The 25,248-nt window shown below is 38.6% G+C and overlaps 1 protein-coding gene across 1 annotated transcript in view; it reads right to left on the bottom strand.

Annotated features, from left to right (window-relative positions):
* Positions 1-24,706, bottom strand: part of LOC121458950 (collagen alpha-1(III) chain) — a 36,076-nt gene extending 11,370 nt beyond the window's left edge. The window contains exons 1-32 of the mRNA XM_041668386.1: positions 24,506-24,706; positions 15,502-15,701; positions 15,201-15,251; positions 14,682-14,795; positions 13,329-13,406; positions 11,706-11,759; positions 11,157-11,210; positions 10,423-10,476; positions 9,219-9,272; positions 9,006-9,059; positions 8,718-8,771; positions 8,357-8,401; positions 8,172-8,225; positions 7,720-7,764; positions 7,049-7,102; positions 6,530-6,628; positions 6,001-6,045; positions 5,793-5,891; positions 5,551-5,604; positions 5,333-5,440; positions 4,623-4,676; positions 3,980-4,078; positions 3,592-3,645; positions 3,349-3,447; positions 3,025-3,078; positions 2,865-2,918; positions 2,501-2,554; positions 1,920-1,973; positions 1,405-1,449; positions 775-873; positions 582-689; positions 294-347 (exon numbers count right to left, since the gene is read on the bottom strand). Of these exons, the coding sequence (XP_041524320.1) occupies positions 294-347; positions 582-689; positions 775-873; positions 1,405-1,449; positions 1,920-1,973; positions 2,501-2,554; positions 2,865-2,918; positions 3,025-3,078; positions 3,349-3,447; positions 3,592-3,645; positions 3,980-4,078; positions 4,623-4,676; positions 5,333-5,440; positions 5,551-5,604; positions 5,793-5,891; positions 6,001-6,045; positions 6,530-6,628; positions 7,049-7,102; positions 7,720-7,764; positions 8,172-8,225; positions 8,357-8,401; positions 8,718-8,771; positions 9,006-9,059; positions 9,219-9,272; positions 10,423-10,476; positions 11,157-11,210; positions 11,706-11,759; positions 13,329-13,406; positions 14,682-14,795; positions 15,201-15,251; positions 15,502-15,701; positions 24,506-24,590 (2,283 nt within the window). The 5' untranslated portion in view covers positions 24,591-24,706. The remainder of the gene's footprint in view (positions 1-293; positions 348-581; positions 690-774; positions 874-1,404; positions 1,450-1,919; positions 1,974-2,500; positions 2,555-2,864; positions 2,919-3,024; positions 3,079-3,348; positions 3,448-3,591; positions 3,646-3,979; positions 4,079-4,622; positions 4,677-5,332; positions 5,441-5,550; positions 5,605-5,792; positions 5,892-6,000; positions 6,046-6,529; positions 6,629-7,048; positions 7,103-7,719; positions 7,765-8,171; positions 8,226-8,356; positions 8,402-8,717; positions 8,772-9,005; positions 9,060-9,218; positions 9,273-10,422; positions 10,477-11,156; positions 11,211-11,705; positions 11,760-13,328; positions 13,407-14,681; positions 14,796-15,200; positions 15,252-15,501; positions 15,702-24,505) is intronic.
* Between the last annotated feature and the right edge of the window lie 542 nt (positions 24,707-25,248).

Here is a 25,248-nt window from a genome sequence, read left to right as displayed (position 1 = left end):
TGAAATATCTTTTAAAACTATTTCCTAGTTTTTATTGACTTGCTATGAGAGTCATTCCTAGCTTTTGTTTTTTATATTATTAAGGATTCTCTCCATCCTTAGGGCACTGACGAACTATCATGGAGTGATAGATATAAAACTAAGAATTTAAACAGTCCAGTGATTAGTGTCTTTTCAATGTTCAGGGCATGTTAACACGGTCTCACTTCATTAGAGTGGTTTTGGGAACCCCGAAAGCTGAAGTAAGGTCTACCACACATTAAGGTCCATTTCTCACAAATGTGAATACTCACCCTTGGCCCATCCTTTCCTGGAGCCCCATCAGCACCTGCACCCCCGGGTTCACCCTGCCAAACAAAAGTCGGTGTCATCACCCAGTGAATGCTGGCCAAGAAGAGAAACCCTCAGGAGTTGCTGACATTAGAATTGGTATTTGATTAATAGTTGCTATAGGACCCTATGTCAAATTTCATTTAAAATAAAATGATAACAGTAATTTTGAAAATAGTTTCTAGTAAAGTGGCTTTCCTCTAATCTATAAAATCAGGTTTATTGTAGAATCAAGATCAAGCAATCAGTACCTTTTCACCCTTTGGACCAGGACTCCCAGGACCTCCTCTCTCTCCAGGCATCCCTTGTAGACCAGGGGGACCAGTAGCACCAGCGAGACCAGGGGGACCAGCAGGGCCCTGCAATAAAGAGATGCATGCCAGATGAGGAGAAAGCAATTGAAGTGCATCTTCCTAAGTCCAGGATGCCAGGAACGGCAGCTACCTTTCCTCCCTCGGGGCCAGGGGGTCCAGCTCCGCCTCTAGGACCAGGGCTTCCTGCAACTCCGGGTGGTCCACGCTCTCCAGGGGCACCGGAGTCACCCTATCAGTGAAAAGATAACATCCACATTAGTATCCTATCAGTGAAAAGATAACATCCACATTAGTAACACATTAGAGTCAGAAAAGAGAAACACTGCGGATTACGGTGACTTTGATTAAGTCTACTAGGTTTTTAACTTTTATTTCTTAATGGTTTTGAAATTTTTGAGTATAAAATTTTGATTAGCTGCTTGGGAACAGGAATCTAAAAAGCGTAAAACAATGGAATGTGTATTTGTTCTGATTAAGGGACAAGTGTCTTGGAAGTAATTACTGTTACTACTCATAGAGGTAAAGTTTGCATTTCCTCCAGCAGGACAATTCTCTGCAGAGAACCCATGCATTAACAGCATTTCCTCTTGAGTGGCTGACTTTGTGGCATGTATTAATGTCAGAGGAATAGAATATTCAGAGGAAGCAAGTTCAATGCATTGCAATGTTTGCAGTTTGCTTCTAATTACTAAAAAGGAGAAAAAGGTGTTCCCCTAATCAGTTGCTCTATAACATCGTTAAAAAGTTAAAGTAAAATTACCTTGCCTCCAGGAACTCCAGGTGCACCAACTTCACCCTTTGGACCCTAGGAGGTCAGCGTTATGTATGGTAAGCATTTGTCAATATGCATTGCACAAATATAAACAACATCGACATCTGCTGTGTCTATATGTTGTACAATTATTTAAATCTTCAAGCTATGCACTTTAATTCTGTTGTTTATAAAAAAATTAAACTGAGTGAGTGACATCATAAGCAACTCATCTTTGTTTTTTTGTGGTTACTGAGACAGGGTCTCATGAACTCAAACTCATTCTGGAGCCAAGGGTGACCTTGAACTATTAACCTCACACACCTCTTCAAAGGAAATAAACTGACAGGTACTTGGTGTGTGCTCTGCTGGACATCTAAGGGAGAGTTTCAAGCATTCTAGCAAATATTCTATGATCTAAGTCAACAAAACTCAACTACCTGGGCATATAAAGTTAATGATAGATAAATGCTTTTGATTTTTTCATGTAGTCGCCAACTTTACCAAAATAAGAGGTGACTTACTGGTTCGCCAGGCTTTCCATTTTCTCCTGGAGGACCACTGGTACCAGGTATTCCCTGCAAATCAACAGAATAACATCGTATGATCACTTAAAAAATGGCTTTGAGAAAGCTCTTCACATGTAAGCCTAGTTTTCAAAGTAGTTCATGACATAATTTCTATACTTTTAAGGTATAGAATGTTTGCCCTATTTAAATTAATGCCAGATAGAGGGTGGTTATGCCTTACAAACCTGGGCTCATATCTGCATTTTTATTTCTGTATATATAGTTGTGCTGAGGAATAAGGGTAGATGAATTTAGCTACATAGACTTTTTATTGTGAGAGCTATAAGTGTGTATATAGAACTGCAGAAGTTCAGTTCATTTTTAATAACTTTGTATGTACATTCTAGAATAGCCATGGCAGAAATTACTATTAATACTTTATTTCAGAATGGAAAAAAAAAGACTACAAATTAAGTTTCAGATGAACATGTAGCAGGGGAACAAAAGTCTTGAAGTTTATTTATTCTACAAAAATAGGTCTGAAAGGGAAATAAGGAATTTTAACAGACAATAACACTCAAAGAATAAGCTCTTACTTGTAATCCTTGTGGACCAGGGGGTCCGGAATCGCCCTTGTCACCAGATGGGCCCTAGGTTGAGAAACACAATGATAGAGTCCATTGTAAAATTGGCCTTTCCTAGTTAGTCTACAGTTCACATCCCAGTAGGCCTATTGCTTACTGTCAAAGGTAAGAATATGAAAAGTAGGGAAAGCTTGGGCTATAGATGATACTCAAGGCAAATTAAGTACAACATGTAGTGAATACCAACATTTGATTCAATAATAAAATAAGGAAGTCTAGAAACTGCTGAACTATTCTAATACAGTGCAGTGATTGCATAATTTCTGAAGGCTTGCCCCTGCTCTGTTTCACTCTCTTTAGCTACACAAGTACTTACAGTAGGGCCTGGGGGGCCCTGAGGTCCAGTTTCACCGTTCTTTCCAGCAGGACCCTACAACAATGACAGTTAGGCAAGCAGAATTAATACATATATCAAGAAAGTTCGGAGTCTGGAAATGACTAAATTTATTAGATAGAAAAAGACAAAAGCTACATACGGGAAGGCCGGGTCCTCCAGGGCCACCCCGTTCTCCATTCTTGCCAGGAGCACCCTAAAGAAAAGGGTAAATGTTTACATAAATAAAGAAAAAAATCAGTAATCAAAGTCCAAACCCCATTTTTGATCCTTCTATACCTGTTCAGCCACACACATACACACAACCATAGCCAATTACGTATTTGTTTCTAACACAATGCTCAATTTCATATATTCGTCCATGATTTTAGAGAAGGCTAAGTCTTGGGTATCTTGACATTTTTCTTATAGAAAGCCAACGGGGATCCATCAAATATTTATTGGAGAAAGTAGTGTTAGAACTTACGTCATTTCCTTTAGGACCAGGAAAACCCATGACACCAGGCTGACCCCGGGGTCCAGATGGGCCAGGAGGACCAGGGCGGCCACTTTCTCCTTGACTTCCCTAGGAAGAAAAATATCTACCTTAGTTAGAGTTGGAGGAACACATTATCAAAGTATAGTATACCTACACTTATTCAAATCTAGCCAATGAATGCATTCCAATTTTTACTGGACTAATTCAAAGGGATGTCATAGTTATACATACGGGAGGTCCTGGTTTCCCATCATTGCCTGGTCCTCCTGGGCTTCCGGGAACACCCTAAATGAAAAAATATAACTGTCAGATGGCTTAAAAAGTCACATGAAAAAGTACAATATAGTCAACTTGAACAATTTTTTGATTTCCATGTTTATATGTAGCCTTGTAAGTGCATTCCCTACTTTCTGTTAAAAAAATTCATCTTAATCAAATATTTAATTTTCTTTCTTCCTTCATCTGTTTTAACCCATGTTTTCTTCAAGGGATTTAGTTTATTTAATTTGAGTCTTTGGAAAGGTATTGTCTGCTTGAAGTTGTTTTTGGTCTGCCATCACTTGTATTGTCTTTCTTCCTACTACATTACAGTGTGATTAAAACAAATATATCTCCTTACCCTCATTCCTGGGCCTCCTGGGGCTCCATCTCGGCCAGGTTCTCCAGCTACTCCTCGGGGCCCTGCAGGACCTGGGCCACCACGTTCCCCAGCAGGACCCTAAGTTGTGAAATAACAAACCTTAGAGAGTTTTGATTGACTTCGGCTCTGACACTCTGAATCGGTGACTAGTGGAGTCATTTGGCTTCTCAAGGAGAGTTTGTGTTGCTGAGTTCTGCCCTTTAAGATCATATGGTTTAGCTTTGGATGTCATGTTGGGGGAAAAATGAGGCAGCTGTGATGAATATCTCTTGTTTATAACAAACATTATTAATTGGACTTAGCTATACCTTTATGTGTGTTTAAAGTGAAGCACCATTAATGGTGAGAAATTACTGTGGCGCCTTCCCTGAACATCCAGGTGGTTTTCTGTGGTTCTTGTGGTGACACTGGGGTCAGGGATTCTCCCTGTCTGCCAGAGGAAGTGACTTTGCTCATCACAGAGCACAGGAAGTAATGAGGCAGGGACTAGGGTCACGAGGAGATGTTTTGCGTTTTGTTGTTCTAATATATTTCCTCCAGATATTTATCTTTCCATTAATGGGATAATATAGAGAAGAAACCTCTATTTGTAGTAATGATATTCAGGAACTGAGGTGTGTACCTTTTCTCCTGGGATGCCATTTGGCCCTGCAGGTCCTCTGAAGCCAGGAGCTCCCTGGAAACAATGACAGTTAAACATTTCAGTTTATAAGATTAAAACTTGTTCATAATTCATGGGTATAAATATTCCTATACTACAAAGTTCTTTAAATAGGAGTTTAGGGATTTAATAGTAGAGCATTGCCCTCCAAGTACAGGTCATGGGATCACTTCTCAGAACTGAAAAAAAAAATACTAAATAAGACAAAACCAAACTTCTGAAACGGAGGAAAAGAATAAATCACAGAGCAACCCATCAGCCAAATGCACACACAAGACAGAAATAAGCATACTGAAACTCTTCAGGGTTTTAAGTTTAGATGGGACACCAGAAGAGCTTGGTGGTACACAGCTATAATCCCCCACTTAGGTGGTGGAGTTAGGAGAATCTCTAAATTTGAGATCATCCTGTAGGGAGACACTGTGTAGAAGCAATTTACCACTACAGGTTTTTGTTAGCTTTTAAACTGGCGTGATAGTTCATGCTTCTAATGCAAGCATTAGGGGAAGGTGAAGCAGGAGGATTGCCATGAGTTTGAGCCAAGCTTGGGCTACAGAGTAAGGTCCAAACCAACGTAGTCTATAAATAAGACCCTGCCTCACCAAACGGGGCAGGGGGGGATCAAAGATTGCTGTACCTTGAAGGTGAAGCAGGTTACTATGGAAACCTACCCTTTCTCCAGCAGCTCCTGGCTGCCCATTTGTACCGGGTTCTCCAGGTGATCCATCTTTACCATCTTCACCCTTAGGCCCTGGGATTCCTGGGGATCCAGCTTCCCCCTAAAAGATATAAAGCATTGGGACAAAATTTACTAGAGAAAATTTTACCCATTATTTTCTCCGAGCGCTGCGGTTTTCTAAGTAGCCAAGCATGTTGGTTTGGTACTGACCCGTTCACCACGGGCACCTGGCTCTCCTTTTGCACCATTCTTGCCGGGTTCACCCTAAGGAGAAACAAAATCTCTATGTAAAGACAATGAGGATTTGGCTAATAAAATCATAACCAGCCAGATGTTATACAGCTCGAAGGAGAGCCATATACACTTAACTGAGAGGAAGCAAAAGGAATAGCAATATTTTGCTGTGATAGGTAAGCTTGAACTTCCAGGCACTGAAGGAGAAAGGAACTTACTGAAGGACCTCGCTGTCCGGGTGCGCCGTTAGTCCCAGCTGGTCCAGGGGGGCCCCTAGCTCCCATTAGTCCAGGAGCTCCAGGAATGCCAGCGGGACCCTAAGGACAGCACAAACACGGACATCAGCCATGCACGGACCGTCTTATTTTCCCATCAGACTTAAATCCATAAATCGGTGTGGGATGAGGGGAGGGAGATTCAACTCACCATTTCACCTTTGCCGCCAGGACTGCCATTATTCCCAGGAGGGCCCTATGTGCAAAAGGGGAGAGAGCATCTTAGCAGGATGCAAAAAAAATAAAAACAAAACAAAACAAAAACCTCGCATGTATAGTATATTATTTAGAGAACATATTTACTGACAGGTATTATGTATTGTAGAGACTATGCTATTTCCCTAAGAGTAGCCCAACATAGAAAAGTAGAAAAAATAATTAGGAATTAAGTCAGAGATTATTTATTTCCTGGCTGGTGCTTAGTGTAGACAACCTGCCAGGCATCAGAAAAGGAACCTACAGTTTACATACATGCTATATTCTCTACTCTGCACTGTGTTAATGGGAATTCATGAATTCTACAGTGCACAAACTCCCATTTTTGTTATGAACCTAATTATAGTATAACATGAAATTACACTTTTTCAAAGAATACTTTTTGATTGACAGCCAAGTTGAAGCATGCTTTGAAGGAGTAAGCCTAGCAGCTTGGCTCCTCTCAGATCTTGTCTGCTACTTACAGGAGGCCCTTGAGCACCAGCGTGTCCCTGTGGTCCAGGTTCACCTCGTTGTCCTGGGGAGCCATTTGAACCAGGGGACCCTGCAGGTCCAACTTCACCCTAAAGAGTCAAATTCCAATGTGTCAGCTGTCCTTTCCACTTCGAATAACTTGGTTTACCCTTCAGTTCTGCTTAAACTTATTTCTCTAAAGTTATAGTACTATGGATAAATATTGTAATAAAATGAAGGATATCATAAAGACAGGGGACAAAGATAGATATGGGTTTGCCTGTTTTCTAATTGTTTCCCAGAAAGGACCTGGGAAAAGGCAGAAGTCATCGGAATAAATATCAGAATGGTAGAATGCTAACAATTATATATGTGTATAAGTATACATATATATGAATCAGGATTATATATAAATGTACTAGAATCAAGATTAAGGCATTAAAAAGTTCTATGTAGATGAAAATATACATTTGATTCTTTTACAAGTCAACTTTGAGAAGCAATCCAATGTGTTAGAATTACATGCTTACCTTAGCACCGGGGGACCCAGGGAACCCTGCCGTTCCAGGAGGACCAGGGGGACCCTAAAACAAGGAAAAATGGGCAAGTAATAAAAATTGGTTATACTGAACATCTAGAATAATCATCAAACGAAGCCACATGAATAATCAAAAGTACAGAAGACACCATGTAAATGAAAGAGCATTTGCCATTCGTACGGGTATTCTAGAGAGGAACATTGTGTAAGATAAGAAGAGGGTTAAATCTGAGGTGAGAACATTTGTATTTCTCTCTGCTTTTCCATACATCCTGTGACTGTGCAGGATCTTACTCCTGAGTGTTTGTGTTCTTATTTACATAAAGGTAACATCACCATCTATTTTGCATGTCTCTTAACTGGCATAACCAATATTGGCTATGAAACACAAGTACGAGTTAAACACATGTCAGCGAATGACTGGGACTAATGGTCATGGCTAGAAGGGAGGCATAGTTTGGGAGGTCCGTATAGATTTAAACGATAATGTGATGGATACTATCAAGTACTGGATGGACCTACAAATTATTTCCATTTTTAGGGTTAAAAAGAGTCATCAAGTGGCAATGTGGGTTTGCTATATAGTAATATGACAATGTAATGTAGAATCCACAAGCTCTAAATACTTTGGAACAAAGCGGATTTCGATGCAACGTTACTCACTGGTTGTCCATCACTGCCCCGAGCACCGTCATTGCCTCGAGCACCCTAAAAAGAGAAGTTTGTCTCAAATATTTTCTTATTTATGAAAGGTAAATTACTGGTAACATCTGACTACAATTCAAGCTCAGCTGAAATGAGTTTTCCTCAGACATATTAAAGTCCCCTTACGATCACATATTTTTAGAGTCAGTGTTAGACTGTTGAGACACCACACAGGAGGCATGGAGCAAGCCTGGATTCTGGGTTTTTAGAATTGAATGTAAATATGAGGTTCTAATGCATGTATCAAACTGACACCCCACACCAATGGAAAAGAATCAGCAGGGAGACTAAATGCAAGGCTTTCTTTTCTATATCATTATATCCAAATCTGGACTGATCTGATCTTGAAGACAGTGTTTCCAGAAGAGATAACCTCTGCCTTCATCAGGATACACCGTGACAATACTCACTGCAGCTCCAGGAAGGCCTGGACGTCCTCGCTCACCGGGAGCCCCTCTGGGACCCTGCAGGCAAAATTGAGAGTAATGATCTCACCTGAACCTGCCATGTGTGAGAACAGACGGGAAGGAGAAAGGCAAGGGAGCTGGATGGTTAGTATTAGTACTGAGAATCATAGGAGAGGAAACATAATTACCATGGGGCCAGGAGCTCCATTGTCTCCAGGAAGACCGTTTTCACCCTAGAGACATACGAAATGTTATGATTTTGTATAGCAAACTGTTTGATATTGCAAATACTGTATCATAGAAGAGACTAAGGAAAATATATACTTTGGTAATATTAAATTGTTCTAAGCCTTTAATTTTAATTATCAGAAGTGTAAAATTAGGCATTTAAGTACATGCCAACTCTACTTATTCATTTCTACGCCAGAGGCTTGGTTATCAGCTGTCATCAAAGCTTTAGGGGCTTACCCTAAGCAATCGATAACATGTAAAGAACAGTTGACAGACTCTAAATGAGTTCGCTCAAAACCACAGTGGGCTGCAATTCACCTTCAGTCCAGGAGCACCCGTTTCACCCTTCTCTCCGTTTCGTCCATCAAAACCCTGGGAAAATTTAAAAACAGAAAAAAAAATTTAAGAATTGTGCACAATTCAAAATGGAAGTCTTACACTAAATTTCGTTTGATGGATTTTGTTCTTATTAGATTGACACATTTTGGACTTGGCAGATTTCACCTAATATTTAGTTAAACATAAAGATGCTTTGCCATCAACACATTATACCTACTAAGTTCATGAATAAAGGGTTAGATTAGGGGTAAGCATAGGATCACTTACTCTGTGCCCTTTCATCCCAGGGAATCCAGGCATGCCGCTTGGGCCTTTAGCACCCTAAAAGTAATGAATGGGAAAGACGTTAATTAACATTCAAATAGAATCAAAACCCTGCAATGAAATGCATTTTGTCTTTATGTTGATTTCAATTTGGTCATGCGCTTTTGAAGTTAAAATGCTTGTGACTGAGGAGGTTATCAAACGGAGGAGACTTACCGGAGGGCCAGGTAGTCCACGCTCTCCAGGTCGACCAGGTCTCCCTGACTCTCCCTAGGCAGAGAAATAAAGGATGCATAAAGGCTCATGCGTGAGGAAATGGGGTGAAGCTAAGGAGAGGTCTGGTGGGATCAAACATACAGTTATGAGAGATCAGATGACTTCCGATTGGGTACTTATTTGAGACACAATCTGCATAGATAGCCCTGGCTGATGCTGTGCTTCTGAACCTCCAATGGCCACCTAGTGCTAGGTTGATAGGTGAGAGCCATCTACTCAATGACATCAGGTTTCTCAATGGAAGGGATAAAGGAGGCCCCTTTCACCTTGTCATAAGCCTATGATGTCCTAGTACTGATGTCTCTCTTCCCAATATTCAGATTTTTCCCAAAGTTAATGAAAAGAATATAGCATTGGAAATTATTTGAGGGAAAAAGGAGAATATTTAATATTTATAAATTTATGCTCATAAAATAATGATCTTAATATATTGATTATTTGTTACAGAATGTAAAGGAAAAAATCTTGTTCCTTCTGGAATGAAAATGAAGTATATCTGAGAGTTCTATCACTTTCTAATTTGTCAGATGTACAGCTTTGCAAATGCAACGCAGAGATGAACAGGTTGATAAAATGTTAGCATCCTGAAAAGTGAAGGCAACTATCTCGTCTCGTGGTGATTTAGAGGTAGAAGTGTTGCAAGATTTCTGATGAGGATCTCAGCAAGAGAGCATGATTCTCCATGAAACTACCCTAGAAGCAATATGAACTGTTGGTCAGTGCTGGCCGTCACCCTTAAGAAAGGGAATTAAGAAGCTAGGAAATTCAGCATGAAAGGCTGTGAGAATCCTACTAACTACCATTAATAACAGAAAACGTTTGTTAGGGTGTTTTGTGGTTTTTTATTTTATTTTATTTATTTATTTATTTATTTTGAGACAGGGCTTCTCTGTGTAATAGCCCTGACTGTCCTGGAACTCACCATATACCAGACTGACGTTGAAGTCATAGAGATCAGCCTGCCTCTGCCACTGCCTCCAGATTGCTGAGATTAAAGGTGTGTGCCAGCACTACCTAACTACAAATTTTTTTGAATAAAGACTTTCAAGTTTTTCTAAGACTTTTCTATAGTGGCATGAAGGATACATGGGTTATCATTCAAGTTGAATTTTACTATATTCCTTTTTGACCTATAAATACTTACATCCTTTCCAGCAGGGCCAGATGGACCAATAGCACCAGGAGGTCCTGGAGGGCCCTAAAATGAGAAAATAGAAACAGATAAGCTCAACATTTTGTCACTGCATGTTAAGTGCATCTGGAGGGAAACATCCTTTAGAGCCTCTCATCATGAAAATTACACTGAGTTAATATTATATGTTCATTACATCTAATTTTTGCTGTTGTTTAAAATTTACTAAAAACTTTAGATATCATGTATCTATATCTTATACTAAAAGTTTCTATTTGTATATGCATTTGTATATTTTAAGATATTGACTATACAAAAATATAAATACACTGCTCAATATTTTGAAATATTGTATTAACATAAAATTTATTTTAATTTCTGTATGTTTGTGTGGCACATGATTCCGGAGGACTTTGATCTTTTTCTTCACTATATGCAGATGTATGCAAGCCTATAGGCACAGGGACAGAATAGACACAAGGGGAGTCTACAGAAACCTTAGTTGCTTAGATAGATGGATGATCTTTGTTAGCTCTAGGAAATGGATAACTTTGATGGCTAATCAGTTAAGAATCTCCAGTATCTTTGGATTCACCTCAAATACCCCCAAATGCTAAGTTATTATGTAAAAATTCAAGCATGTGTGCAATCTGCACTCTAGATATAGCCATGAATGACTCAGGAATTGATAGATTTCATATGGGAAGTGAACTATCAATGTGTTCAGCAATCTAAGTGTTACTTACGGCAGGACCAGCTTGACCAGGTTCACCAGGGGGACCTTGGTATCCAGGAGAACCCTAAAGTAAAATAATATTGAAAATATATTTTAATAATATGTAATATTTCTATTATTAAATAATAATTATGACATCATTGTCACATTATGTAATATATGTAAATAAAGTAGCAAGAGCTTCATATAAAAAGCTTATACTTTGAGAATAGTCAGAAGTCATGATTAGTGAATTTAGTCAAGAACTCCATTACAGTTTATGAAGGATTAAAACATATTTTTCAGGATTAAATAATGATTTCATTGAAATTGAATGGTTCTTAACTCAAAGGCATATTGTTTGTAAGTGAAACATGTATTTCAACTTTATCAAAATTTTCATTGATAATAGTTGTTAGGGAGTACATTAAATATGAAATTGTAACATTTAAAATGATGTTTCTTGGTTGCAGCTTCACTTAGTTGTGACTGTGCATGCTGAAATGGATTATAACCATATCTATATTAATTTGATTTATATATTCATGAAGATAAAAACACCAGTAGGCCTTATACTTACAGGGGAGCCAGGATGTCCAGAAGAGCCAGGGGGGCCTGCAGGGCCTGGGGGACCCTAGAATGCAAATTTAAACAATAAACACAAGTAGATAAATGGGAAACACATTGCACAGAGTGATGTGTGTTCAGACATGATGCCAATGTGTTTTGAAACATATACAACTATATCTTGTTATCTGGTAACAAGCCTTGATATGCTTAATTCTATGAGATTTCCAAAAAGGGTTTTGCATGAAAACCTTACTCCAGATGAAATTAGAGAGTCATTCAGATTATGAATCAATGTTAAAAATTTTAACCTCAACCCTTAAGAAAGGCAATTCAGAGGGTGAAAAGTCAGTAGAAAATATGATAAGCTTTATAGTGTTTCATTAATACCTCCCTCGGTTGAAAACAATTTCTTGTCTTTTGCCTAAGCATCATGTGGAAAATATCTTCACACTATAGATCTTATGAGTGTTTCTTACTTAAGCAGGTCAGTCAGCTTCAAACCTCATGACTGTATTAATATGTTACCGTCATGTTGATGTGAAGACTTGGGTGTAAACATAAGGTATGGGCCACTAAAGACTTAAAGCAAATGGATGTCATCACCATTCAGAAACTATTTCTAAATTCTGACAACAAGTTTTTGACTTATCTTTCTGGAATGTCAATACGTGGTAGTTTTATTGAGGTTTGTGTACCTTATTGAAGGAGGATTTATAACATGAGTGTAGTAATAACCAATATTCATAAAAATAATTCTCCATGTGACTTTCCCACATTAAAAAAATACCCAAAACTTAGAACATCATAAACATCTAATTGGTCAACATTTTTCAATTTCATATATGCCAATTATAATACTCCTTACCAGTTCTTTTGTACCTATTGATAAAATTTTTTATTTAACTTTAGAAGCCACAAATAAATTGTATTTATTTACAGTGATGTTTCTGTTATTTGCAGTAAATTATGGGCTTCAACATTATTCCTCTCCCTGAGAGTGATTCAAGAGCAAGCATCTCCAGCATATGTCATTATAGTATTCCACATTCAAATCCAACTTGGAATGATTCTTGTTGTTTTCTGTTATTAAAACTCTGGGCCATTTACATTTGGAAAGGCCTTCACAGTCAAAGTGATTAGGTATTCTTTAGGATAGATGGACATAAAAGATCAATGATTCTAAAAATAGTCATACTTGATTTAAAGCTTAGAGGAAAGATGAAAAGTGATATTGAACATTCATGACTTAAACTGTCCTTTAGACTGAAAAATTCAGCGAAGTAAAGCATGAAAAGAGGATGCTGAGCAACTTGGATGAGAAAATGAGAAGTGGAAACACTCCTTAACAAAGCTGCCTTCAATTAGACAGTCTATGAGGTTACGGTGGGAGAGCCCTTATGTAGGTGGGCATGAAGAATTAACAATACTGGCAAGGCATAAAATGCCACAAGAAGGAAATGAGTTAGTATAGAAAATCATAGCAATGTTGTTGGTTTCTCTTCCAGCTTTGGTAGTTAAGGAGCCGTTTTCTACAATTCCATGAAAATGTTGTATTTCCGGAAGAACATCACTCAAGAGTTAAGAAACAAATGCTGGGTGATACTTGGACATGCTCAGAAACATTTGTACGTACAGGTGGTCCGGGATAGCCACTCATTCCTCCTCCAACTCCAGACTTGACATCGTAGGAGTCATACTGGGGAGAATAATTCTGTAGAAAAAAAATCAGGTACATAGATTAGATTCTATTAATACAAAAGTCATAGCTATTTTCCGAAGCATTTAGAGTAAGTGTATGCAGAATGAACTGTTCGCTGATAGATTTCAGCATGCCAGATGTGATGTCTTTTCTGCTTATTGTCTGTCTATGACTTTAAATATTATATTTGCTACAGAAATATTTATTGAGTAGTGTATGAAGATTTTAACAAACTGTATTAAATGAAGAATTCCCACTTCAATTTGTCCCTCAATGTTATCACTGAAATCAATATTTCTATACAATAGTTATAGCATTACACACAGAGTAATTGAATATGTAAGGACAAAGGAACATTGATGTTATTACCTCTAAGTATCTAATCTCCAACTAAACATGGAGAAGTAAAATAAACTTCCCAAAAGGCCAATAAAACTGATTTTAATTATATACACATATATATGATGTGTATATATGTACATATACATAATCAACTATATATGCTTTATATATATATATATGGTTTCTGATTTTATGTAATAAGAGCTGAATCCCTCACAATTAAGCACTGAACCATTGTAAACAAGGAAAAATATCAGAATGGCTCAGAGCTTGCTTTAAGTTCGAGGTCTAGATATGTTCTATTTGATTTCCATGATGCTCATTGCTCCTGAATTGTTTTGGAAAAATAGTTACATGAATCACAAACATCTGTGTAGTTTTCTGAGTTCACTTATACCCGTACCACTTAACTTTGCAATGTTTATATTCTTGATTATTGGTTTTATGTGCAGACTGATTGGCAGCCCTGACTCAGAGGAGAATGATGTGCCTTGACGACTTGAATTCTGTTCAGCTGCCACGGAAGCACAGGCCACTCTGTTTATCTGAAGTTGATAAGCCATTTTTGGAGCTGTTAACTGCTTAGTGCTCAAGCCTCCAATGGCATTGTCATTGGTGTTAGGAGAGGAATTAGGGAATAATCTGCAATTATAGCACTTTTTAAATTTTGTAAGTTATTTATTTTAGGAGCTGATAGTCTATCTATCAAACATAATGAGTAAGTCATATACTTGCTGAGAAGTTGGGACTTTTTTGAAAGATGTAGCAGCAATCATATTGGCACGATGACAGTGGAATTCTTTTAAAGCTCTTAGCATATAGAAGCACTAGATAAGAATTTGTTAAATATATAAAACTGGAGGATGAAAGTTGCTCTTGAGATATAATGCAGAGCACATAAATAAAATAAAATATAGAGGAGGTTTTAATTCTGTAATTTCTTACCTGACCGCCATTTGGACATGATGGACAGATTCCAGGAGAGCCAGGAGAGCCAGGGGGACCTGGTAGCCCTGGATTGCCGGGGTCACCATTTCTCCCAGGAATTCCAGGAGGGCCCTAAAACAAATAAGACAAAAACAAACGAAACCAGTAAAATATAGGGTGATTTAAAATGATCATTAGGGATTTGCTTCCATGCTATATTGAATTATCACTGTGATATTTGTCCATGGGGATAAGTATATATCCAACTAAGTCTCATGGATAACTGAAGTTTATTATGTTCCTTTGTATCTTGACCTACATTTTGTGTTTTGAACTGACAAAGGGATGAAGACTTGTAAGGTTTGGGAAAACAGACAAGTACTGCTATATATCATGATTTTCAAATACAGAGGACAGAAGAAAATTCAGAATGGTAGCAGTTCAGTTTGAATACAGGAATAATTTGACAAGGAAAACCAGGCTTTCCTAGAAATGTCATTAGCATTAACTTTACTCCTTGGGAAGATGGTTACTCACTGGATCTCCCTTGGGGCCTCGTGGTCCATGGCCATCAGGAAGGGCAGGAGCCTATGAAGTATAAACGATATAGGTTAATATATGTAAACTATGGCAGTATTCTTAATTATTTCTTAATTCTCATTACACCCAGCCCCCTGCTTTCATTTAGAAATGACATCATTCACTCGGTAAGCCTGCTTAACAGACATGGCTCGCAGTTCCTTCCAGGCCTCTTTGCTATGGGTGCTATCTATCTATTTGTTTAATATGAATGTTGAAGATGTGGTCTTTGAAGACCTTATGCATTCTGTAGACTCACAGGTGTGGTAGGCTGTGGGCATATTGGACAACATTCTCCAAACGGGATCTCTACGTTGGGGCAGTCTAGCGGAGCATCATCGCATATGATGTCATCGCAGAGGACAGATCCGGCGTCGCAGACACATATTTGGCATGGCTCTGGTTTCCAAACATCTCTAGACTCATAGGTCTGACCAAGGTGGGTGCATCCCGATTCATCTGCGGGAAGAAACAGGAGAACATATGGCATTTTTCATGTTTTGAAAAAAAATGTGATTTTTCAGTCATAACTATTGGCAGAGTACAGTCAAGATTGAGAAAGTTTGAAGCAATTTTTTCCTTTCATCAAAAATCATATTTCCTCTATGTAATTGCCATGTACCAATGTATTGTTTATTAAAATAAAATGTCGCACCACAATTTTCATTAAAAGTCAATTGTTTTTACTTCTCATATGAAAAACTTAGCAACAGTAGATACAACACAAACATGCAAACACTTGTACATTAATTACACAACTGAAAAGAAGCATTTTTGCCTAATTGCTATTCTTTGCTTTAATGGCAGATGGGACAGTACTAAAAGGATGATTTTTGTTACTAACTCTGGGACCTTCTGGATTATATTAACCGAGTTGAGACATTCAGGGGGAAAACTGAGCTAATCTTGGCAGCATAAAACTCTTCCAGATTGTTCTGGGAAAGCTAGCAAAGCTGAGTGTGTGTTCAATGTCACTGCTAGCTCTGTTGGGCATTAGTGGGTCAACATGATATGACATAGTATAATATATATGTATATATATATATATTATAGATAAAGAGTTTTCTAAATGTCTAGAATAAAATGCAACTTTAAAGCAAATATTGGCAATGAATAAGTAGAAAGACTAGGGAAAATATGAATCATGGCCATGTGTATTTGTGGCTTACTACAGCAGACGAAATGGCTTCAACCAAAATTTTAGAGTTGGTTCTTAATTATATGTAAGAAATTGAAATTTCAGTAGCCATTCACAGTGAATCTACTGAGGAGATGCCAGAACAAAACCCACTCCCAATTCTTGAAGTGTTGGCTGTGTAGTATGGCTAAGCTCAGCTTGAAAACTGCTATGACAGTTTGCCAATCACGAATGGATAAATAATAAGTCCTAAACATCTGCAAACAATTTTGAATGTAAGCAAGGTCTTGTGAGTTCTTTTGTATTTTTTCAGACAGTGAAGCTTTATTTTCCTGTAGCCCTGTTTGCAAATTTCTCTTTCCTTATCTTCATATTTAGATAATATATCATCTAAAACTTTACCATTAAGAGAAATTTCAGAGTATCTGTTATCTGCAGACTATGGGGTTGCTTCACCTTCTACATATATGTACAAAGACAGCTTTAATCATCTTTTGAAACAGCTCAAGCTTCTTGTATGAGGCAAGTTGAGACCCATTCCTGTCTTCACAATTTATCAATCTAACAGCTAATAAAAACCAAAAGTGACAGTTCCACTAAAATTTTCAATAGGGAACAAAGATTATAAAAAAAATATCTCTCTTTTAGCGAGGTTGTGTCAACTCCTCCTGTGTCTGTAGCAGATGAATGAGGATGGGGTGGGGGTGAAGGGTGGGGTGGAAATAGGCTTTCTAAAGCTTTGAGCAATGCATCTTTATTCTCAGAGAATATAAGAGCTGAATACAAGTGTTTATCTCAGCATATATAGGATTCAGGATTGGGTGATGTTGTTGTTTTTAAGTAATTCAAGAGAAGGCAAAGTGGGTTTTCATATAATTAATAGTCTTGGTGCATGAAGCGACGATCACTAAACCTATTTGTGTCACCTAGAACTGATGTTTTGTATTTAGGAACTGTGTTCAGTTGGCAGTAAAAAACAAAGTATGTCAAGTGTTGAGATGGAAGACTTTTCAGCGAAATCACTAAAATCTTTTCATGGGTGCTCCTTTCTTCATATGAATCTTTCCCAACTCCTCTCAATTAGATGGACGAGAAATTCTTATCTGATTGGCTCTAACTTGGGATATTCTCACTGAAGATGTGGCTGTCAAACTGCCTGACCTTGACCCTGTGAAGACAATGTTAGATTGTGCTAATTATTCCATCAGCAACTTACCCTTGGATCAGAAATAGCTTTTGACCTTTAATACAACATGCAGGTTATTAAAAGGAACTATTGGACACTCATGCAAAGCTAAACATAAATTAATATATCAGGTAAAGTTAGATTTAAGTACCTCATATTTTAAAATAGCTTCATATGTTCTTAATTGGGCATAAAGTCTTTCTCCCCCATTCATCCTCCCATGTGAAAACCCTATTGAGGCCAATCTCACATCAGAAGAAATAGTGTTCATTATTTGTTTTGAATGCTGTCAAGTAGACAAGCATGACATTGACTCTTTAAAATTATAAATTAGCATGTTAAACCTAGGGCTACATAATAGAAAACTGTTATTTGACTTCTTGTTTTCAAATTTTATTAGAAATACTACTATTTTTTAATAATAGTCTTAAACATATTTATTTTTTCAAAAATTTACAATTTACGGTAAAAAGTTTCAAAAACATTTTCCTTAACTTTTGGAATGTATACTTTATACGTTTTGTTGTAATACTAGCAATAAAAAGTTGACCTTCTGTGCATTAACACACCAGGATTTCTTGGTGTTAGCTCCCATTGGCATCCACCCTGCACAGCCATTGTGCACAGCCTGTGGTTTTCCTCCTGCCCTCCCCCTCTAGAAACTACCACTCCTTTCTTAATGTGACGCCAACTTTTGGGCTCCTACCATTTAAAGTGATAGAGCATACTTTTTTTTTTTTTTTTAGAAAGTCATGTTCTACATAAAAGGAGAAAGTTGGAATGCCTAAAAATATAAGAGTTAATGGATCTAATTTGTTGCCATAATTTGTTTCCTATTCATTTGAAGCAAAGTTGTCTTTCTTGAAAAAATCAGAGCCTGAAAAGTTGTAAGTAGATTTTGTGGCTGAACACAACACTTCCCACCCTGTGTCTCTTCGTCATATTTGCTCTGAAAAGGATGCCTTCCGAATTTCTTCTGATTTACTCTCTCACGCATGATCATCTACCGTTAGCCATATAATCTACCAAAGCAGAAAGCCTTCAGTACACTCTCCTGAAGCTGCCTTTAGTATCAAAGCTGGAAGTCATGGTAAAGCATGGGCACTTCCTGGAATGCTTCACCCTTTGCAGCATTGGAATAGACCTGCTTATTGATTTGTTTAATATTTATATATTGTTCTTATTTATAATGCAATCTGCCAGATCATGAAAATGTTTAATATATTTAACTTACTCCATAACAACTTTAGTTCTATATTTTGAGAGTACAGGCTTTTGTGCAATCTCCCCTTGCGCTACATGGCTAAGGACTTTTGGTTCTTCCAAAGGGTAGTGGTAGTTGACAACTGAAAACATAACCATTGCTAGACCAAGCTCGTGTTCTAGGCACTATTCTTGAGCAGCTGACCTCATTTTGTTTTCTTTAGAATCAATGGTCTCCACTTGTAAGCCAAGCCAGCCATGACATCACAGTTTTTGATCTGAGTTTGCAGACTGCTGGGAATGGAGGCACAGGTATGCATCACTGCAACGAACCTGCTAGAAATGTGGGTCTCTGCAGCTGGCTGTTGGGAATGCAGCTGTGCACTTCTGTACCTGATGCTTTATATTGATCTTATGGTTCTCTTTTGCTTGCAGAGGACCTATCAGCTAAACGCTGTGGCAATCCTCCACACAGGCAAAGAGCCTGAGACAAACCAAGTAATGTCCTAGACTAAATAATGAAAAAAAAAATCAGATTTGAATCTAGGATGCTTTTCTGAAGGCTGGTACTCTATTAATGGCTTTATTCTATTTCCTTTCTGCTTTCAAAGACAGTGTCGGATGGAGAGCAGTTCCCTGTCCCACATGGTTTGTAAACTCCGTTCCCTCAGGAGGACGACGGCAGACATTTTAAGGAATCACAGTGGTCTGCAAAATGTCCTTTCTCTCTAATCTTGAAATGGGAAGATACCATCTGGAGCTGAGTCCTACTTGTTTATTTCTCTTGACCTTATGAAAAAGATTTGTATTTCCAAGGCCACCCTGCTGGCATCCAGACCACCAGCAAGATGAACTGGTGAAAGCCAGGCAGAAAGACAGGTAGAAGTAAACATAAGGTTTCTGCTTCCAGGGCATAGATGTATTTACATTGCCTAAAGCACTAATATTCAGAAAATATAGTTACTACATGCTTCGCATGCATTAGCTTGCTCACAAGTCTCCTTTGAATAAATAAGGATTTATAAGTTCTGTGGAACACCACAGAGTGTTTCTTTAAGAAACAGTCTGTCTGCCTCTACAATAACAAACAAAAGAGAAACGTCTGGCAAATATGTTACTGGAAAAGGCATCTCTCAATGTTAATTTTCAAAGTGAATTTAACTGTTAAGGGTTTTCGGGATTACTTGTGTCTAACCTCACTTTTGGGGGACAATTTTAGGATTCTTCCCGTTTGAACTTTCCATTTTGCTCATTCAGATTCCATTGGAAGCGGCAGGGCTTGACCTCAGTCGTGGAAAAAGCGAGGCTTTGATTAGATAATCTGAAAGGCATCCACTGGGGCTGTGTTTTTCTTAGGCACAGACAGAGCTGCTAGCGGTTAGTGCAACTCTCCAAACTGCAGTTACAAATGAGTGCTGATCAAAGCTAACTCAGAGTTTCCACTGCCTTCCTGACAGGCAAAGTTTCCCCTGTTAAAAATTTTGTATGAAGAAAAATACAACGGGACTTCTCTGCTAACCTGTAAATCAATGACGCCAAACTTATCCCCCTAAGGAACAGAATGAAACATTTTATACGAATCAGGGCATCCACATTTCCAGGAATCTGCGATGGAACTCGAGTTTTCCAAGTGTCCCCCAGGTCCAGCAAAGGCAAGCTTATCTTTCATCTTCCCAGCTGACTTGCAAGCAATGCAGTTTAATGGACTCAAGGTGGAGATATCACTTACGTCATATAAGTAAAAGAACTACATAGGAACTCTGCACAGCAGAGCATCACCTTCAGTGGACACTACAGAACCTCGGTAGGTGGCAGTCTTTTCTGAGTTCCCACTCAGGCTGGCCTGAGCCTGTGGGTATGATATGACACAGGCCTTTCCAAAGAGCTAGCTCTCATTGAACGTCCACTACAGTTCGAGACAAATCCTTTTAAGAAGAAATCTCTGGGCAAGGCACCAACTCAAGGGTCTGAATTCCTTAAAGCGCTGCTCTCCTCTCTTCCAGCATGGTTCGAAAAGACTGGGTTGCTTCTCTAAGACTCAGGCTTCATCCTAGACCTAAGCACGATGTCTCAGCCCTCAGGCTGAGCACTGTGGAGCTGCTGAGGAAATGCGAGGGGTCACAAATTGAAACCACGAAAGTGTGTGTCAATAATAGTCCTTTATTCGCTTGTAGTGTACATGTTCACAGAAGGGATGGTAATTTCTTGTTAAGCCCTTAGCTTCTGGGTCTTTTGCCCAGTAAACCAGATTAATCTGTTAAAAGTTGAGTACTAAATAGAAAAAAAAAAGACTACCTTAAAAAAACTTTTATAAATATATTTTCTGGAACAATTTAAAATTTGGAATCTCTCTTTTATTGACAAATAGTTACAAAAAATAAGAAAATGCAGACACTAAAAGTGTGTGTTTTTTCCTTAAACCATTTAACATTTCTTCAAATTTCTGAGTATTAACCCTGTCCTTTCCTGTTTCTAACCTATACCAACACACTATTCACTACACGACTGATATTGAGATATGTACATAATTAACAATGTTCTAACAATGTATTTTCTCTTGTAAGAGCTACAGTTATTTCCAATGACTTTACAAAACATTTAATCCAGTGGTTTGGTATGTTTAATATTTAGGATAACACAAACCAGAGAAAATTTAACTGTTAATATTAGCTATAACTTTCCTTTTAAACATAAAGGGAAATAGACTCACAAAACATGAAATAAGAATTCATTCTCAAAGTTCACTTACAGTTTTGAAATTCCAAATCAGTTAATAGTTCATAGCTAAGTTTTGTGACATTACCAGCATAGCAAAGTGTAGAAGGTTCAACATTAGAGGAGATTTAATTAAAATAGCTTATGTCCCTGCCCTAAGAAAGCAATATTATTAGCATCTATCTATGGATCGATAACCAGCAAAATTCTGATATTAAACAAGGATGATATCAGTCCATGAGTAGAGAAAATATGTTTAAAGGTCATACTATTGATTTCAATACACCTATAGATTTTCTCTGGCCATACTGGAGATTGGAACTAGGGGCCATGCATCCCCAGCCTTCTTTAAATTTGTTATTTTGAGACAGTTTCACGTTTGTTCCCAGGCTGACCTTGACCTCACTCTGTAGACACGGCAGACTTTGGGCTAGTATTCCTCTACCCTCAACTGCCCAAAGAACAGGGATGACAAGACTGTTCCACCATGCCTAGCTGGAAAGAACTGGGATTGCAAGACTGTGCCACCATGCCTAGCTGGAAAGAACTGGGATTGCAAGACTGTGCCACCATGCCTGCTGGAAAATGTCTATACCCTTAACACTCACTTTTCCAAACGTCTTATATCACCACCAGTTTGTTTGTATGTCTGGCAACATCTTATCATCTACTTTTCTTTAACTTATGAAAGCAGTGTAGAATTTTTTAAATTCATAAGCACATATGCACATATATACATATATATAGAATGAGATTTACACACACACACACACACACACACACACACACACACACACACACACACACACACCTTATTCTAAAATACCAGTCCTGTGATGCAGCAGTCATGTTGGCACTGGTTCTGTAAATGGTGTCCCTTCTGCCAGCCACTAGGTGGCGTGATTTAGCACTTAAAAATCTGGCACCCTTCTAAACCACAGGAAATATAAAACAGACCTGGTTTTTCCACAGCTGGCATAAGATGCATGAATAAAGTTAAGACTCGCACAGATTTGTATAGAGACCAAAATTCCTTTTGGAGACATGTTTTATACTCCTGAAAACTCCCATGAGTAGATTGCAAGTTACTGTCCTGCAGCTCTGTGCTCCTTCTGAGGTTTCTAAAGAACATAGGCGATACCCCATTAGAGTTCTGTGAATATTCCCTGTGTGCTGAATAGCCATCACCGACTGTAACCTCCCCAAAGATCCAGGAGAACCTTCACTAAAAACCTATAAAGAATGTGTATTGCACACTCTTAAATCCCTTTCATTGTCTTCATGGCCATAGCACAAGGGCTGAAGAAAGTGAGCTAGCGAAGACGTTAAGATGGTTATGTCAGACTGCAAAGAAGCATACTCATTGCACCTACGCTATTTTTTATATTCATATAATGAGCACAGTCTTTTCAAAAATTAAAATTCTGTGATTCTCCTCCCAGACATCCAAAGATCTCTATTGGGACGCTGGGGAATTAGCATTCCTTTTGGGCTCTGTCTTTTAGTTTTCTAGCGAAGACATGGGGATTGTTGCATCTTCCAGGAGGGCAGGATGGGGAGAGAAAGCGAAGACAGAAAGTTAAAGGAGAATTGAGCATCCGAAGGGGGGAAACAATCAGGGGGGAAGAGGGGAGAATGAAAACAGAGATGGAAGCTGAAGGGGGATGCACGGGGTGTGGCAGGAGAAGGGAAGGATTAGGAAATGGGAAGGGGAGGTGGACAGCCCAGGATGGGGGTGGGGTGATGAGGAAGGGAGGAAAACTGGGAGGGGAGTTCTTTAGGAGACAGAAGGGGCGGGGAGATAAGGAGGGGGGGATGCGGGGGCTGGGGATGGGTTAAGGGGAGGAGACAACTAATGAACAAGAAATCTGGGTGTTCCTTTACTGTCGCAGTCATGGATCGAATATGCATAAATGTTATCGGGTATCCCCCGCCCCTACCACCTAGTCTTGAATTTATAATTTGCGAAGAGAGCAAAGATATTGATATTACAAACAATGGAAAAACTAATACTCATGAAGCATTTACCAAAAGTAAAGGTTTAAACACAAGCCCGTTTGATAATGTGTAAAAAATAAAAAATCGCTAACATAGTTAAGATTCACAAAAGCACAATTAGTTTGAGGAAAGTGTGTACCCCAATTTTTTGTGATATTGAGGAACAGAGGCATTTGTAAAAATATTTAAATAAATAACAAGGCAACTGCTTTTAATTTGTGGCACGGGAAAGTAAAGATCACTGTATTTGCTCACCAAGCTTCTGAACGAAGCTTTCATCTTTACCTTGTTTGTAGAAAAGGCAAAAACACTCCTTTTAAAACACTTTCCCTCCAGGAGTGAAAACCCAGCTAAGCAGAGCCTTTGGGACATAAAAGAGCCTTTGGCAAAACTCTGAGCAAGTATGGATTAACCAACTACGCACATTCTTAGAATGCAGTAAGAACAAGAACAATGGTATTATTTTCAGTGGCCTGGGCTTGCTTCAGCAATGTCCAGAGATAGTCCACTGTGCCATTTACAGAAATACATACAGGGGTTCTGCTGGTCTTCTAGTATCTTCTTCTGGGCTCTTGACAACAGATGCTTTCTAATACGTTATTTTACTGGGAAAAAAAAATCAGGCTAAATATTCCATCCTTACAACGAGAACAGCATACAAAGGAGAACATGAAATTATTACAAGAGACCAATAAATTCCAGATGTCTTGGGAGCATTCCAAGATGTTCACAAAAGAGGAAGGGAGTGTCTGAAAGACATTTTTTTTTTTAAAAGGTGAACATGGAAACAAAGCAAGTTAGGACCATTTTTATCTTAAACAACTAGAGAATTTTCAAATACACATACGCACTCTCTTTTTATAAGCAAATATAAAAAGCAAAATTATGGTTAGAGAAGCAATCCGCAGTCAGAGGCTAGGCAGGAAATTCCAAGGACGCTGATGTCTTTTCCCTATGTGACGCTTGGTAAGAAGTTAAGACAAAGTTAACACAGAAAGCCTGTTGAAATCAGTACCTACTTACCAACACTGCCCTGTTGTGCCCAAATGCAAGTGGGATGGAGCAGGGCAAGGAGAAGCCAGGCCCCACTTTGCACAAAGCTCATCATGTCTAAATATCAGACATGAGACTCTTTGTGCAAGCGGAGAAAAGAAAAAGCAGCTCAAAGTAGCACCATGAGTTGTACCCTGCCCTCCAGCACCGGGCCCGTCATAAAACTCAGCCGCCGAGATTCCTCTGCTTTGGCCTTAAATAGGAAAAAGGTTGGCTTCCCTCACTTCCCAGCCCCTTTCTGAAATATGAGAACAGCTCCCATCCCCTCAGCAGTAAAAGCCGTGATTAATATTTCTTTTTCTCTTATAGAGGACACAGCCCATGGAGTTTGAAAGCGGTCCATCTGGAGTTTGTATACATCAGCCCATGTATATGTTTATAACACGCATTAGTCTTAAATACATATTTGCATGACAGGCACACACAGGAATGCGCTTTGTGATTCTCTCGAACAATTGTCCTTGCCTTTTTAAATCTCTCTCGGAAACAGTAAAAGCAGCTCAAATTTGAAAAAGTGTTTGATTCCCATTGTCGGGTGTGGTTATTTGGTGGACCCTATCTTCCTAGAGGACTTTGATGTTGGGATTTTGCCAGAAGCCACCCCAACTCGATTTAAAGAGGGAACTGTAAGAAAGTTACTGAAGGAAAAACTTCTGTCTGCCCCTGCACTCACCCACCCACTCTGTGTTCTGGATGTTGGATTTCACAGAGAG

Source organism: Microtus oregoni, unplaced genomic scaffold, assembly GCF_018167655.1.
Source record: "Microtus oregoni isolate MIOR12 unplaced genomic scaffold, Mior012 000018F_ref0000195, whole genome shotgun sequence".
In the NCBI taxonomy this organism is placed as follows: domain Eukaryota; kingdom Metazoa; phylum Chordata; class Mammalia; order Rodentia; family Cricetidae; genus Microtus; species Microtus oregoni.
The sequence above is the reverse complement of the archived record's forward strand: the minus strand, read 5'-3'. Positions and strand labels throughout refer to the sequence as shown.